This window comes from Salmo salar, chromosome 26 (assembly GCF_965601325.2).
Source record: "Salmo salar chromosome 26, fSalSal1, whole genome shotgun sequence".
In the NCBI taxonomy this organism is placed as follows: Eukaryota; Metazoa; Chordata; class Actinopteri; order Salmoniformes; family Salmonidae; genus Salmo; species Salmo salar.
Window position 1 is genome coordinate 18238782 of NC_138316.1, and position 18427 is coordinate 18257208.

General features: G+C 43.0%; 1 protein-coding gene across 3 annotated transcripts in view; it reads right to left on the minus strand.

Annotated features, from left to right (window-relative positions):
* Positions 1-14318: 14318 nt before the first annotated feature.
* The window catches only part of LOC106587205 (myotubularin-related protein 13), a 157348-nt gene continuing 153239 nt past the window's right edge, over positions 14319-18427 (minus strand). For all 3 annotated transcript variants that reach the window (XM_014175341.3, XM_014175344.3, XM_082969475.1), the window contains 7 exons: positions 18203-18333; positions 16999-17223; positions 16805-16912; positions 16397-16587; positions 16152-16239; positions 15923-16054; positions 14319-15772 (listed from right to left, as the gene is read on the minus strand). In XM_014175341.3, coding sequence (XP_014030816.3) covers positions 15674-15772; positions 15923-16054; positions 16152-16239; positions 16397-16587; positions 16805-16912; positions 16999-17223; positions 18203-18333 — 974 coding nt within the window. In that variant the 3' untranslated portion in view covers positions 14319-15673. The remainder of the gene's footprint in view (positions 15773-15922; positions 16055-16151; positions 16240-16396; positions 16588-16804; positions 16913-16998; positions 17224-18202; positions 18334-18427) is intronic.

The window sequence follows — 18427 nt, forward strand, 5'->3', positions numbered from 1 at the left end:
ACACAATACACACAACCTAAAAGTAAAAGTATAATAATGGAATTAATGAATATATAAATATTAGGATGAGCAATGTTGGAGAGGCATAGACTAAAATACAGTAGAATAGAATAAAGTATATACATATGAGATGATGCAAAAATATGTAAACATTATTAAAGTGACTAGTGTTCCATTATTAAAGTGGCCAGTGATTTCAAGATGTATATTTAACAGTCTGATGGCCTTGAGATAGAAGCTGTTTTTCAGTCTCTCGGTCCCACACACCTGTCTATATAAGGTCCCACAGTTGACAGTGCATGTCAGAGCGAAAACCAAGCCATGAGGTCAAAGAAATTGTCTGTAGAGTGCCGAGGCAGGACTGTGTCGAGGCCAGTGTTGACCCGACATTCAGGGCAGGTGGGGCAGAGCGCTTCTTGAGTAAGGCAGCTCCAAAATGCAGGTGTTTCAGGCTAGCTCAGCGCTTTCTGTGGTGGTGTGGCAGCCAGCAGAAAATACACAGCATAGGGGTTGGTAATGTTCTCTAGTTGCGCCGTGATTGGCTCAGTGTTCTGTCACTCATGGGGACTCCAAATCTAAGGGTAGAGCTTGAATCACCAAATCTAATGGTAGAGCTTGAAAATTTAAGCCCCTTTGGTGCTGCCATAGAGTTACATTAGAAGTGCCCATCCAAGAAGGCTCAAGGTCATTGGCCACAGATAAAATGACGTCAAATCACGTTATATCTACAGTAGCTTTGATTGGACTGACCATGTCAACATCATACTATCAAAATCTTAGCTAGAATGCCAAGTGTGTGCAAAGCTGTCATCAAAACAAAGGGTGGCTACTTAGAAGAATCTAAAATCAAAAATATATTTTGATTTGTTTAACACTATTTTTGGTTACTACATGATTCCATATGTGTTATTTCATCGTTGTGATGTCTTCACTATTATTCTACAATGTAGGAAATAGTTAAAATAAAGAAAAACCCTTGAATGAGTAGGTGTGTCTTAACCTTTGACTGGGACTGTACCGCCAAAAGGTTTTTGGATATCTCTGCTTATTTGTAGAGCCAGTATCAACTATTGCAGGAGGCTAACTCGCTTTCACCCTCTAGAGGTTCACCCATTAAAACAGACAGCAAAGAAAAAAACATCTTCAAATGAAGTTCATAAGATGTGTTATTCATGTGGTCTAAGAGTCACCACACTCTCATATAACATACAGTAAGTAGGTCATGCCTACCTTTCAGTACTTTCACTTTGTGAACATCACCCATATGTAGTCATAGCAACACACCAATTATCATAATTATTACTACAGAGGCCATAATAGGCTGTGGATCCAGTCCCTGGTAGCTGTCTGTCCGTTAAGCGGACTCTTACAGGCAATACAGACTGGCTGGAGTTGCACCAGACTCTACAGGTGTGGACGGGAGGTTTAGCCATCAGTGAAAATCAGAACATAACCAGAACATGAGCTTTTACACTGTCTGTCTGTCTGTCTGTCTGTCTGTCTGTCTGTCTGTCTGTCTGTCTGTCTGTCTGTCTGTCTGTCTGTCTGTCTGTCTGTCTGTCTGTCTGTCTGTCTGTCTGTCTGTCTGTCTCCTCTCGCTCGCTCTCTCTCCCTCTCGCCCTCTCTCTCTCTCTCTCTCTCTCTCACATTGCGAACATCACGTCTATTGATCCTGGTTATGAGCGGAAGCAGAGCAAGGGAAGATCAATATCCTTGGCTCTTGGCAAGGCGGGTAAAGACACAGAGGGAGGTGACTCACCTTGAGGGGACAACTGTTTTTAAGAGAGAGGTTGCTCCCCTCTACCCCACCACCCCCAGAAAGAGGCTGATGGATGGAGAGTTAAGGTCATTGAGTGGATCTCTCGGGGGAGACAAAGTTAGGCTGAATAGTAGAGTACACGGTTCACAGTTTTTGTTTTTGTATATTAGGACCCCCGCTTAATTTATTCTGAAGAATGCTGCGCATGTGCTTGGCCAGAAATGGTTGTTTCTCCTATTAATACAGTGCAGCACCGCCATCTATTGGCCTGATGGACTACTAATGCTAAAGCGTGTAGAATATACAATTTAGATTAATTAAGATAAATACATCAAGAAATTGGTTTAAAAAGATACAAATAATAAAGGGGTGTCTGTTTTTAGTGACTTTGTTTTCAGCTCATTACATATGTCTGTTTGAAGTATATGCAAATCGATTATAGAAGTGGTTAGGCATTTTCAAAACACATATTATTATTTAAAAAACTAGAAGAGAAGTAGTTAATTTCTCCTCAACTCTCAACTATGAAAGACTGTCATCCATATTGTTGATGCTAGCTCTGTGTGTGCAGTTAAGGGCAGTAGCGATGCGTGGGTAAAATCACTGTGGAAGCCAAGCCAGAAAGAAATGCCATATTACAACCTATGGGTTGTGATAATTGCATTGCTTGATCTATAACCTGTTAGTTCATATGCCTTCCCACCGTGATATATAGGCCTAAGGCAGAGACAATAAGAAGACACAGTGGCAGAATATATTGAACCACACCTCTGTCTGGTCAAGTCCACAAAGCATATTGCATGTAACAAACAGTTACATGACCTACAGCATGGTCAAGCAAGTTAGTGTTTCCAACATTTTCGGACTGCTAAACAACTATTGATTTACAAGCACAGAGAGATACCGCAAGTCGCAAAGAAAACAGGAGCTGCCTCCACTTTTCCAGCACCATTTCAACTTCAACATTTCAACATCAAGTCACCTAGGCTTAGCCTAATACAGTGACAACTAAAAGATACCAAAAACAATTTAGTCCAATCAACGTAAGCTAAATATGATGTGGCTGTCCATGGTTCTGATTTCTGTGTGTGTATGTGTGTGTGTGCAAGTAGAAAAACATGTTGACTCACCCTACTTGTAGAGAAACGCCAATGCCATTCACAAAAAATCTTTGTGAATTTATTGGGGAAGCCTGGCTGCCCTTGGTATCCATGAATACACACCACTGGTTAAGGGCAAGGCGTGCTGCTTGGTTTTGAGCCAGCTGCAGCTTTGCTAGGTCTTTGCTGCATCTGACCATATTACAGGACAGTAATCAAGATGGGACAAAATCGAAGCCTGAACAACTAGTACAGTTGATCTTTGTGTCAAAAACGCAGATTATCTTTTTATAATAGACATACCTCTCCCCAACTTCACAACAACTTTGTCAATATGACTTGACCACGATAACTAACCATCAAATGGTACTCCTAGGAGTTCAGCTTCCTTCAACATTTTAGTTTTATGTGGCAAATCATTTGCAAAAATAGCCAAAGGCAACTGCCCTGAGTGATACCGAACTGTACATATCTGATGTAAGAGAAGCTATCTGATGTTAGGGAAGAACTCTCTGAGTTCTATTGGATAAGTAACTCTCCAACCATGTGATGGCAAGTGATGTAAAGCCATAACTAGTTTGTTTCTTCAATAACAAATGATGATCAATAACATCAAAGGCTTTACTGAAATCTAGCAGTACCGCTCCAACTATCATATTACTGTCCATTTATTTTAGCCAATCATCAGTCATCTGAAATCTAGCAGTACAGCTCCAACTATCATATTACTGTCCATTTATTTTAGCCAATCATCAGTCATCTGAAATCTAGCAGTACAGCTCCAACTATCATATTACTGTCCATTTATTTTAGCCAATCATCAGTCATCTGAGTCAGTGCAGTATAAGTTGAGTGCCCTTCCATATATGCATGCTGAAAGTCAGTAGCATTGTATTTGTTCAAATACAATTCTCTCCATCAGTTTACCAAGAACAGGCAGCCAATTGATTGGGCAGCTGTTAGAGCCAGCAAAGGGTGCTTTACTATTTCTTGATTTTTTTGCGACATCATGGATGGATGCTGCTTGCTTTGTTCCTACTGCAGAGTGGGGACAGTCTTACAACCCTAATACGCTTATTTGACAATCACTACATCCCAGAAACTTCCACAACCTCGGCACAAACACGCATAGAGGACATAAAAAAGCTACTGTGTCTTTGTGAGTCGAATTGGCAACTTCTCCATACACATTTTTTTTCACTGTGTTATCTGTGTCACTTTCATAGGGCATGTGATGAGTCATCGCTCATGACCTTTTTGGTATCCATTCAATTTCTCTGGAGTCGAGCAGTGGAGAGATGTTTAATAGCCTGTTTAAAGTTTAGTCTCACAGACATACTGTATCGCGGGCACTCTGTCTCAATGATGTGCTTGTACATAGAATGACTCTGCCAGACAGTATAAAGAGTGATTATGACTAATACATGATGACATATACCCTGAGGAGGTTAAAGACAGGTTGGGCGACAGGTAGACAGGTAGCCTCTCCCTGTAGATCGATGGCAGGACTCACTTGGCTGTTGACAGCCACAGGATCGATGGAGAACTGATCAGAGTTTATCAGCCAGTAAGTGTTCTTTAAAGGACAGAGCCATCTACAAAGAGAAAATTAGGTTCCAGCTGCCATCACTTACAGCAGGGGCAGGCAAAGTTTTTGGCTTGAGGGCCACATCAGGATTTCGAAATTGGCTGGAATGTTTTTTAAACGCAAAATGATCATTTATAAAAAACAACCACCAAAAACTGTTTTCAATCATGTTTTAATGCAAAATCCCTTGCAGGCCCATCCCTGATTTACAGTGTAATCCACAACATATGTCACAATAGCTCACAATGGCCATATACTGATCTTTATGTATTGTTCTGGACAGATTGCCAAAAAAATTGTAATGACATGTTTTGTGAGGGGGAGAGAAACGGTTCTCTGGTAAGTGGGTGTACAGATCAGATCATAAGGAATATCCCCCTCCTCCCTTTTAAAAATGTAAAAAGGAGATCTGATTTTAGAGACCTCCTTATGGTAAGTATTGTATTGTTTTATAACAGAAACAGCGGGAAATACAGAGAGGGGATAGACAGCAGCAGTAGGGACAAAGACTGAGTGGGCTCGATGGGCCTCGAAATCCTGTCGCCATGGGGTATGTGTGGTCCAGAGTCGGAAGCGTTACCGCTGCACAAGACTCCAGCACCATACAGTAGAATCTAGATAACTTGGATTCTGTTGGAAGCCCTAGCCTCAATCACAAACCTAACTCTAACCCTAATCCTAACTTCATGTCCACATCCCAGTTCAACCCTAACCTTAGCCTCAACCACAAGCTCAACTGTAAACATAACCCTAACCCTAACCCTAGCTTTATGTCCACATCCCAGTTCAACCCTAACCTTAGCCTCCACCACAAGCTCAACTGTAAACATAACCCTAACCCTAACCCTAACCCTAGCTTCATGTCCACATCCCAGTTCAACCCTAACCTTAGCCTCCACCACAAGCTCAACTGTAAACATAACCCTAACCCTAGCTTCATGTCCACATCCCAGTTCAACCCTAACCTTAGCCTCCACCACAAGCTCAACTGTAAACATAACCCTAACCCTAACCCTAACCCTAACTTCATGTCCACATCCCAGTTCAACCCTAACCTTAGCCTCCACCACAAGCTCAACTGTAAACATAACCCTAACCCTAACCCTAACCCTAGCTTCATGTCCACATCCCAGTTCAACCCTAACCTTAGCCTCCACCACAAGCTCAACTGTAAACATAACCCTAACCCTAACTTCATGTCCACATCCCAGTTCAACCCTAACCTTAGCCTTCACCACAAGCTCAACTGTAAACATAACCCTAACCCTAGCTTCATGTCCACATCCCAGTTCAACCCTAGCCTTAGCCTCCACCACAAGCTCAACTGTAAACATAACCCTAACCCTAACCCTAACCCTAGCTTCATGTCCACATCCCAGTTCAACCCTAACCTTAGCCTCAACCACAAGCTCAACTGTAAACATAACCCTAACCCTAGCTTCATGTCCACATCCCAGTTCAACCCTAACTCCAGGTAGCTGCATCTAACTGTTATTGGCTCAGAGAGAGTATTGCTTGATGTTTGTTTCTTTGATAATTGGTGAAACTGCTGAGAAAACATTGAATATGATTAACTTTTGTCTGAAAGTGATCGGTAACTATACATAAATGTGTGATAATAAAAATATATATAAATGTTGGTGAAAAGCATTTCTTGCTGCAACTCCATGAATACAAATGATCTGTGATGCTTTGTGACCACTAGGTGTCATGATTGGCATGGATAAGCAAGCACCAGGCTCAGTACAACATGGAATCTAAATAAGACAATGGTCAGAACATGGTTTGTGTTCACTGAAGGTAGCGAAGGGATTTGGTGCATTAGGTCTGTGCAAGTTCAACAGTGAGGACTTATGACCTGAATGCTTTAAAATGTCTGTTTCTTGACAGTTAACCTAGTATGTGTCAAAATGACTTAGATTATATAGTACCCAATTTATTAGGGAGTTTACCTCCAGTTTGATTCATGGTTTTGCTTGGTCCTTTGGGCTGCATAATAAATCTAGCTGATGTTGAAACACACATCGTCCCAAATGAATATCCTGATGCATTTTTGTCTCATCATGATTTCTGGCTGGTTCTTAAAAAGGTCCTTTTATTGCATCTTGGAAACCAATACTTAGTAATGAATGAGTGGAGAGGAGCACACTCCATCTGTGGCCCTGCCAGGTCTAAGTCTTCCAGGCCAGCGATTGTCTTCACCCTGGCAGAGGTTTAGTGTGTCTCCACCCGGGCCGCCATGAGCCGGATTCTGCCGGAGTCTGCTGGACCCACTGGGGCATTGCTGGTGACTCCTGCAGGGGAAATGCATGAAAGTCGAAAATGCATGAAAATCGAAAATGCATGAAAGTCGAAAATGCATGAAAGTCGAAAATGCATGAAAGTCTCAGTGGGATCTTCCAGGGCTCAGTGTGTCCTTTCCACACCCCTCTGCACGGGGTTACAAGTAGACAGCCAGGCGCTGGGCCTGGACACAGCTGTGCTGTGAGGAGGACCTCCAGATGTGGCCTGGCTGGTCCTTACTAGCTGTTTCCCCATTCATATCTAGGTCTGTCCCTCAGTCAGTCAGTCAGTCTGTAGGATCCCTAACCAGTCACTACAATCTGTATTTGGGTTTAAACACTGTCATTGGTAATGAGTTTGATATTTTACTGTCCCAGCAAAACTATATGTTGCACGGGCATGGACCAGGCCGTTACTGTATGACTACTTAGGCTGGGTTGAAGGATGAGATCAGACAGACTCAAATGGATACAGACTGAGGTTTACATTTTGTGACTGTTGATTGCTATTGTACTTAAATGATATAAGTCTATCCTACTGCCGCTCTGTTGCCCATGTCATCCATGTCGGCCATGTCTGAAATATGAGTCCTCTAAAATGCATCTTGCCCATTAATAATTATAGGAAAACAAACCTCTTGCTTTTATGTCCAAATTGGTCAAATAGAAAAATGCTAGGTATTATTTGCAACCATCTCATGACCTATTCCCAGACTCTCTCATGACCCTCTGAAATCTAAGGGACGCCAATGTTGCTATTCCAGCTTTTGAGGCTTGAATTATTGCTTGGGCTTCAAACCAAAATGATATATGGTAAGTCCCCCAAACTATCCCAGGCATCAGTTAAAAAGCATGTTGACAAAGTTGCTAGTTATCATAAACCAAGGACAGCTACAATGATGCATCATTTAAGCAGCACACATGACATGCAGGGCCCAGGCCTCTTTATCAAGAATGGGAAGACGGGACAATAACATCTCTGTGTTCCTGGCATCTGACAGGGGAGGCGCCCTCATACACACCTTTCTGCCCCCTTCTCTTCACTGGAGCGTCTCTTCCTTCCCGTCTGGAGTGAGCGGTAACAGAGAAGGACTGTTAAACTATCCAAAACTATTATCCGTGGGCATCAGCCGCAGCCAGCACCCATGTTCCCAGTGGGGGCCTTGACATCATGGGGCAAAATGCGGTACTTTTTGCCATATTCTACGGGAACAGACAGTTCATCCCAAGGCCAGAGGGTCAGGATTGACGACAATGACAGGCATCCAATGCACCAATCTGACAACTAATACTACCACACGCCAGTCAAGGCCATCAATAGAGATAGGGCACTAGCTTGGGCAACAGACAACACATAAAAATACAGGCCTGTGCTCTCACTCAGAAACTGAAACTCCAGTTCTTGGTTGTCACATCAACCTGGAATGTGGCACATCAAAAGATAATGCAACAAATTACACCAGCTCCATTTATGGCATGGTTTGCTTGTATGATTGGCCATCATTCAAATAGTATACCTCAAGGCTTTGTCTTTCACAATGATGGAGTTTGAATCAGATTGCTGGGTCCCTGCTGAGTTCAACTTTTTCCGTAAACTTTTTTTTTTTTTTTCCAAAACACAATGACTGATGGGATACAGCAGTAAATGGACAAACACCACTACACACAAACATGTTCTTCCTTAAAATCATGTTTTACGACACTGTTTTTGGACCCAATGTTTAATTGCCTTTGAATATAAATAGATTTGCTGCTAACATTTATCCAGTTAAAAGTTATTGGATTTGGCTACTTCAGCTACACCTGTTGCTGACAGGTGTATATAATCAAGCCCACAATCATGCAATCTCCATAGACAAACATTGGCAGTAGAATGGCCCGACGGAAGTGCTCAGTGACTTTCAACGTGGCACCGTCATAGGATGCCACCTTTCCAACAAGTTAGTTCGTCAAATTTCTGCTCTGCTAGCGCTGCCCCAGTCAACTGTAAGTGCTGTTTTTGTGAAGTGGAAACGTCTAGGAACAACAACGTCTCAGCAGCGAACTGTTCGTCGGGAGATTCATAAAATGGGTTTCCATGGCCGAGCAGCCGCACACAAGCCTAAGATCACCATGCACAATGTCAACCGTCGGCTGGAGTGGTGTAAAGATTGCCACCATTGGACTCTGGAGCAGTGGAAACAAGTTCTCTGGAGTGATGAATAACGATTCACCATCTGGCAGTCCGACGGACAAATTTGGGTTTGGGGGATGCCAGGAGAACGCTACCTGCCCCAATGCATAGTGCCAACTGTAAAGTTTGGTGGATGAGGAATAATGGTCTGGGGCTGTTTTTCATGGTTCGGGATAGGCCACTTAGTTCCAGTGAAGGGAGATATTAACGCTACAGCATACAATGACATTCTAGATGATTCTTTCTGGCAACAGTTTGGGGAAGGCCTTTCCTGTTTCAGCATGACAATACCCCGTGCACAAAGCGAGGTCCACACAATAATGGTTTGTCGAGATCGGTGTGGGATAACTTGACTGGCCTACACAGAGCCCTGACCTCAACCCTATAGAACACCTTTCGGATGAATTGGAATGACGACTGCGAGCCAGGCCTAATCGGCCAACATCAGTGCCCGACCTCACTAATGTTCTTGTGGCTGAATGGGAGCAAGTCCCCACAGCAATGTTCCAAAATCTAGTGGAAAGCCTTCCCTGAAGAGTGTAGGCTGTTAGAGCAGCAAAAGGGGGACCAACTCCTTATTAATGCCAATGATTTTGTAATGAGATGTTCGACGAGCAGGTGTCCACATACATTTGGCGATGTTGTGTATCTAGCAAAGCTGCAGCTGGCTCAAAACAGAGCAGCACACCTTGCCCTTACAGATCTAACATCAACAACATGCATGCCAGTCTTTCCTAGTTAATGGTTGAGGAGCGATGCTTCTTTTCTAGTTTTTATAAGACATATTACTGTGATGAAAATTCCAGATTGTCTGCATAATCAAATAACAGGCAGTTCAGACACCCATACATACCCCACAAGACATGCCACCAGGTGTCTCTTCACAGTCCCCATGTCCAAAACGTATTCACGGCAACGCACAGTATTATACATAGCCATGATCGCATGGAGCTCCCTTCCATCTCCTATTACTCAAGCAAACAGCAAAATGACATTTAAAAAAGAAATGAAACAACATTTTATGAATTAGCGGTGACTGTGAGGGGACACACACAAACACACGTACACACAGACACACTAACACACACATTATTTTTGTTGTTGTATTGTTTGAATATCGTTGTATTTTAAATTTGTGTGACTGTCTATCAGTGTTTTGTTACTTGTCATGTGTTGTGTTTTTGTGGACACCAGGAAGAGTAGCTGCTGCTTCTGCTAGCAGCTAATGGGGATCCAAATGAACAAATAAATATAATATCTAGATCTGTGAAAAATGCAGGGACGTGATTCAGCAGGGATTCAGGCCGTTCTCAGTACTCGCTGTCAGGGAATGGCGAACTTAATCTCTGTGACTTAATTGCACAAGCCTCTACATTCCAAAAATAAAGCAAAAATATCTCTGACCCGTCTAACCCCGGCCCCATGTGTCTTAAGGAACCTTAATCCCCGCATCCAGTTTATCTGACGCCTGTCCAACAGATTATCATCTCAATAGATTTGAAATGGGAACATTCTTTCGGATGGTCTGGTAATTAATAAATCTCTTGCAGATTCCTGGTTTCTGGTTGAAATGTCTTCCCAGGGTGACCTCACAGATCTGAGTAGTGCACATGGGGGACCCTGGGCTCCGTAGGGTAGAGGTTTAGGGCCACTAACAATGTGGGCAGATTGACATAAGTACATGGATGGCCTCAGACAAATGGCACCAAGTGGGCCGAGGAAAAGCCAACACAGCAAACTCTTGTCTTACCCCCCAAAGCCAAGGAGAATCTGCCTGTCATGGCTATAAATTAATGTTAAAATCGTGCTCCAAGTAGGGGTCCAGGGGTGAGGTCCAGATAAGATCATTCCATGACTGTCCTAATGATTCACAAACATGATTCCCCTGAACTAAACTGACAAGTCGTGGCTTTGTTATACGGTATATTCTCATCCTTTCTGAAGAGTGGAAATGGATTCCCCAGAGTTGAGATCAATGGTGGGAGGAGTATTTAGTGAGTGTGCCCCCTGAAACTATGGGGTTCACAGAGCTGTGAATCACCCATGTACAATCCTGGGTCACACTGAAATAGCCAGTTTTGGTTAGAAGTGAACTACTTGTAGTTTAACTAGTAATTTCCTTACATTTTGCTGTAGCTTAGTTGTAGTTGAACTAAATTAAAATCTTGGTAGTGTTTTCAGTAGTTCATACATTTTTTCCATGTTGCAGTGTAGCTGACTACTGGAATTACACACTACGTTTTGTTGCAGAAATAAAATAAAATATGTAGGCAAGTAGGCACGATAGTAGGCAAGATTTAATTTTTCTAAATCTGACCTGCCTAATTCTCACTTGAAACATAGTTTTTGTGTTTATTAGGCAAAATGATATATTCTATTAACATCTGACCTTGCGATTTCAGATTTAGGGAAGATCATTTAGTTTGGATGTAGTGAACTGCTTTTTCAAAGTAACTTTAGTTAAGTAAACTATATATTTCTTAAGGGTAGCTTCAGTGTAGATTAACTTATTCCAGGACATAGCCCACATTGCTGATGTGCCCTGTAAACAAAACAAAAAAATAGCCATTGGGACCTGGGGATTTGGGAGGCCAATAAAAAACATTTGTTTCGTATTTATCACCTACCAGTCAATAGGGAGGTATTTTTAGGTCCATAGTCCTGCAACTAGAATTTATATTTAGAATACATTTCTTGGGATGAGAGCAAGAACTTTAACTATGACACTAGATATGACCAAAATTAATCAGAATCTTGAATTTCCAGTAGGTTTTGAATTCCATTTTGATTCGAGGGATTATTCTCCTAAACCACCAGGACTAATTACTATGAGCTAATGTGGAAAACATTCAGAATGCACAAAACTATAATGATATCTTACATTATTATATAACTTGACAATAAAACACCGTATGGCTCAACAGTTGCAGCACAAATATTAATAGTTTTTTTCTTGCACTTTTTGCAGTTATAGTGCATTCGGAAAGTATTCAGATCCGTTGACTTTTTTCCACATATCCGTTTACTTTTCCTACACACAATACCCCATAATGACAAAGCAAAAACAGGTTTAGATTTTTTAGCTAATTTATTAAAAATAAAAAACAGAAATATCTTATTTCTATGAGACTCGAAATTGAGCTCAGGTGCGTCATGTTTCCGTTGATCATCCTTGAGATGTTTCAACAATTTGATTGGAGTCAACCTGTGGTAAATTCAATTGATTGGACATGATTTGGAAAGGCACACACCTGTCTATATAAGGTCCCAGAGTTGACAGCGCATGTCAGAGGAAAAACCAAGCCAATGAGACAGGATTGTGGCGAGGCACAGATCTGGGGAAGGGTACCAAAAAATGTCTGCAGCATTGAAGGTCCCCAAGAAGACAGTGGCCTCCATCATTCTTAAATGGAAGAAGTTTGGTACCATCAAGACTCTTCCTAGAGCTGGCCAAACTGAGCAATCGTGGGAGCAGGGCTTTGGTCAGGGAGGTGACCAGGAACCCGATGGTCACTCTGACAGAGCTTCAGAACCTTGCAGAAGGACAACCATCTCTGCAGCACTCCACTAATCAGGCCTTTATGGTTGAGTGGCCAGACAGAAGCCGCTCCTCAGTAAAAGGCACGACAGCCCACTTGAAGTTTGCCAAAAGGCACCTAAAGGACTCCGACCATGAGAAACAAGATTCTCTGGTCTGATGAAACCAAGATTGAACTCTTTGGCCTGAATGCCAAGCGCCACGTCTGGAGGAAACCTGGCACCATCCGTACATGTACACTACCATTCAAAGTTTTGGGGTGACTTAGAAATGTCCTTTTGTTTTTGAAAGAAAATAACATTTATTATCCATTAAAATATCAAATTGATCTTCTGATCAGTGTAGACATTCCAGTGTAGACATTTAATGTTGTAAATGACTATTGTAGCTGGAAATGGCAGATTTTTTTATGGAATATCTATAGAGACGCATTATCAGCAACCATCACTCCTGTGTTCCAATGGCACGTTGTTAGCGAGAAATTGCCACGAAACTGAAGATCTCATACAACGCTGTGTACTACTCCCTTCACAGAACAGCACAAACTGTCTCTAACCAGAATAGAAAATGTGGGAGTTCCAGGTGCACAACTGAGCAAGAGGACAAGTACATTAAAGTGTCTAGTTTGAGAAACAGAGGCCTCACAAGTCCTCAACTGGCAGCTTCATTAAATTTCGAGTGCCATAGCCTAGGGTCTGAATACTTATGTAAATGTTCGTTTTTTATACATTTGCAAGAATGTCTAATAACCGGTTTTCGCTTTGGTATTGTGTAGATCAATGAGGAAAAACATGAATGTAATCCATTTTAGAATAAGGCTGAAAGGTAACAAAAATGTGGAAAGGGGGAATGGGTCTGAATACTTACCGAATGCACTGTACACTGTTGCACCTGGATAATTGTGTAACATTAACAAGGCCTCATGTCCTGCTCATCCTCATGTAATAGATTGTCTGTGTTAGTACATAACCTATCTATTTGTGAAATAGTCATAGAACAGTCAATGAACTACAATCACAGCGGTGAACCAATGAGTTTGGATTCATCGTCATCCTGTTGAGTGAGTCTTAAACCACTAACTTTCCTTAAGGTACTGAGGAGTCCCAATGGCTCCATTCCTGAAAATCCAGCCAGATCCCCACTTCCGCCTCATCCCTTTCGTCATGGGCGGAGGCGTAAATCCACTCCTCCAGGGGGCAGCTAAATATGGAGAGACCTGCCAGAGAAGCGTCTGTCCAGATGTTAGCCAGCACTGCACCTGCTCGCAGTACAAGCCAGCTGGGAGAGTGCTCAGGATAAGGAACACGTCCACAATGTCTTCTAGAAAACTTCAGTTTAGGGCTTTCCCGCCTTCTTGCTGTGGGACGGGTCTCTCCAGGACCAGGAGTGCCTTCGAGTCCCGCCAAGCAGGCGCCAGTGGCTCTGTGTTGGGTTTCTTGCCTAGTTCCTTACTCATTGTTGGAAGTGAAACATCCTTGCCAAGCCCAGTTTTGGCTCAGGCCATCTGAACTATTCTGCTGCAGTGGTGTCTGCTTACCTTTCATGAGAAAAGAGAGACTATTTTTAACAAGAGGAGAGGTTCATAACAAGCCAAACCTATTTCAAGTGGCTTAGATTAGGTTCAGGTTTGTTCACTGTATCTTGTAACCTATTATCTGCAAATAAATGAGGTATTTTGCAACCTTCAACAGGAGACTTATGGCGCCAGAGTATGCTCTCATCCATTTTAGATGTAGGTGGCATCTAAGGGGCTATTATTGTAAGATTGAAAAAAAGCACTTGTCAGTAGCCACATAATTCATCATTAGTAAATTCTCTTAATCTCAAATATATGCAGCTGTCATATGTACTGTAAAATAATCACACTAATCATCTGGCTAGTTCAAGTACTCTTGATTTATTTCCAAAAAAACATTAGTATCAACACAAAACATGGTACAAAAGATACAGTAACATATATCTTCTCAAATAGCTTCTGAAATGACTTTGATGCTCTTTTTTGCTTTGTTATCTCAAACTGGAAGATGCAGACAACAGATGAAACAAACCACACTGACTGATTTATTTAAAAGCCCTTAAGACAGTCTTTCTGGATATTCTGAGAAATATAGTCAACTCCCCTTCATCTAACACACAATGGCTCATAGTCAGTCTCATCAAAGACAGGAAACAAGGTTACTATACTTGTACATACAAGACAATACATACAAAACTGCAGAATTGTAAAGTTGGTCTTATTACAGATAAGATTAGAAAAGCATACACATGTTATATATAAAAAATAGGAAATATCACATGAGTATTTACATAAAACATTAAGCCACCACACTTTAACAACATGAGTTACTCTTTTAATAAAAAATAAAAAATTACATCACAAGAACAAACAAACTGTTATCCATGAGTCAAAACATTCATAGTGTATGTTTAAAAATAGAGGACATCACTTGCTTAAATATAAAATGTCAGGAAAATGTTTGGAACTTTAGTGTATTTCTTCTCTTCCAATTTGTCTTGATAAGGAAAAAGGTCCTTATGTACATCATTATAAAGTCATGCCTTTGGCCTGGCTGTTCGCTTCAGTAAGAAAATCTATCATTCTATATGGAGTGCATATTATAGAACTAAGTGCAAACAAATGGCCTTGTCATATTGTGCATTTTCAAAACCTCTGAGTTTTCGGTGGTTTATACCTTTCATCAAGCAGCAATACCTTTTCCTCGTTGTAAAATATCTGAAATAAATTATCTTGTATGCTTTATATATCTTAGTTTACTGTATATATTGAACCCACAGTTTAAAATGGCCAGTGCTATTGCTTTTATCTATTTACAACTGAAATGGCATAAACTATACTTTGTAATGCTCAGGCATCCGTTTTTTCCATTTACTTTTCACTACAAGTGTTGATCCCTGTAGCAGTAACAAGGTACAGTACAGAAAGAGCTGATGGCAGAGACCAGGGCACATTCATCAACTTATGCCAAAGCTGTCAGACAGACAGAGTGACAACTGCTTGAAGTCCTGCAAGGCAGCAGAACGGATGGATGGATAACATAGCCTCCACTAACAGGCACTTAGATCACTGTGGTCCTCATGGTAAAGCCACTCCCATGGTGACTGAGCTGAATATGTACTGTAGATATGTGCCCATAGTCTCCGTGCTCAGTCACCTTGCTGCACCTAGTGCTAATGCTGTGACCTGACCACACCCCGGCTGGGGAGTTCAGAGGTCAAGCATCGGAGATGCAGCTCTGGATCTTGTCCATCCACTGATGGGCGCTCTGGGCATCCGAGGCGCAGAAGTTGTACACTCGCTTGGTGGTCTTCAGCTGCAATGACAACACCCAACCAATGGTTAAACAGTGACAGGAGAGATGGGATGTGACATACAGAGCCTGATACTGCCATGGCTGGAGTGTGTTCTACCACAGAACAGATCACAAGCAGACAGAGGAATGGAGAACCAGAGAGACACTCACGTCGAAGAAGGCCTTCTCACTGATGTGTTTAGGAGCTCCTATGGTGGGGGTGGAGATCAGAGCTGACTCCACCTCCGCCAGGTCAATGTGGCCCCGGCAGTTAGTGTCCTCCCCCGTGTCGTAGTACCTCAGCTGGGACATCACACACACATATAACACCTCTGGCATAGGACTGGAGACATTACGTGGAACAGACCGGTAGCAACATACAACATGCTGTAATACTTACTTGGTGTTTTGTAATGTCCAAAACAAACCAGCGAGGTTTCCATCCTTTCAGCAGTGCTCCTCGTTTGTACAGAATCCCCTCAAATGATCTGAAAAACACACCATTAAGATGAATTGAAAACATCTGCTTGGTAGAGAGATTCTGTCTATCCGTCAACGCTTTACAGAAGACTTGGGTGAGGAAACAGGAGTAATTAGAAGTCCTGGCCCCTGTTTGCTGTCTCAGTGCTGGGAGTGGAGACCCACCTGTTTTCCTCGTTCTTGGGGGTGAACTGGTTGTAGAGTGTGGCGGCCCGGCGGTTGACCCCGTTAGTGGCAGTGGGGCTGCTGTCCTCCCCCAAGCCAGTGTCAGGCAGGTGCAGTATGGATCGTCTCTGGAACGCCTGCAGACTGGACGTGGGGATTAGCCCCGAGGTGGACGCAGACTGCTTGCGGAGCTGCAAAACCGACAAAACAGATGGAATAAGAAAAGCAATGAAACATCAGTCAAAACATCCTCCCAATGTTCTGTGTCACAGATTGACGAGTCAAACAATGCTGTTTAGCTGAACCTTCCAGTAAACAAGAGCGGAGTTCAGGCTAAGTAAGGCTTATGGGAAACAGGAGTCGGGGGAAGAGGAGAAAACATGGGAAAGTGTGTTGTGTTTGTCTTACATTTCCCTCCTGTTTGAGGTCCTCCTGGATGCTGACTCTAACCATCTCCAGAGTGGCCTGCCACCTCTCTGGTGCTTGGCTCATCTCCCCCTCCAGCCGCTCTATGTCCTGCAACAACAGAAGGGCTCTCATCAGTATCAGGCACATAGTCAGGCATGGATAACATCATCCCAACTCAGACTTTTAGAACTCACAGCCAGGAGCTTGGTGATGGCGTCAGGCTGGGCGCGCCCCACACTGCTGTAGCAGGGCCACACGATTCTCCTCTTGCTGGTGGCGATGGTGTCTGTCTCCTCCATGCTCTCTGACCTGACAGCCAGCATCCTCCAGTCATAGGATGGGCCTGTGCACAGGGTCTCCCCCGTGAAGAAGTCCCACATCCTCAAAGCAGGGATGCTGATAGAGGGCTTGAGCACTGGCTAAATAACATATGAAACAAATAAATTATTTATGATAATCTGATATGTTGACACTGATAATACATGAGACAAATATCTATTTTGGCTTGTTTGAAATCAAGTCTGTAGAGTAGAGTTCTCTCCCCAATGATGTGAATCTGTCCAATCTCTCAGTGAGCACACCACTGTATACAGCCAGTGGGAAAGAATGTGGCCCACCGGACCTAACACTTCCCTGAGCACTTAATCACATCGGGGCCCGGGGTGCACAAACACGCAGGCTGTTTTCCTCCACCTCCTGCTGATTTATACGCCCCTGGAATAATGGGTACAGCCGCCGCGATCGCTGGCCAGCGGGAAGAGGATTTGCAGTTCCCATGAACACAACTAACCCATTGGGATGGACTTTGAAGTTGAACACCAGACATATGCCAAGACAAAACAGCAATATCAGAAAGTCCCTGTCAGGGAGTTGGAAGTGGCTAAGCAAGACGCTTCCTTTACGACCACAGATATTAAAAGATCCCGAACAACACTGATAAGAAACTGCTCCAGAGTTCAGCTGGGCTCTCCTGGGCCTGTGACTCACGGTCTTCACCAACATCAACAGTCCGCTACAGAACATTCAGCAGGACTGGGAGAGGAACACTGGAAGGTCACCACAATAAGGCATCATCTGGTGCAAGATAGTGGCAGACTGGCCATCCATCATTGTGGATGTCATCTGGGAGAGATCTGAAGTTTTAGGAGCTGGACTGGCTGCTCTGGAAAGTGTGAAGATCCCTGCATCTCTACTGAGGATGTTCTACGGAGGATGTCCAGAACAAGAGAACTTGGGTGTGAGTAAGTGAGTGAACTAGAGAAAAGGCCATTGGGGATCTGGCTGACAAACACAAACAGAATGAAGTACCAACGCTATGTATCAGAGATGGCAGAAAACTGCTTGGGGAGTTGCAACACACAAGACACACAAACAAAGACGACACAGACAAGCACTCACCTCAGCCTCTGTGGGACTGTACAGGTAGTTGAAGAACAGTGGACTCCTCCGGTGCATTCTGCTGATACACTCCCAGATACAGACCCCCCTCCTGGCCTGCTTGTCTCCCGGCTTGTCCTCGAACAATGTGCCTTTTGAAGAGTGAGACAAAGATGAGTTTGTTCAACAGGCTGAGACACACTACCACTATTAGCTGACAAATCCCTGATCTAAGAGAATAGGATC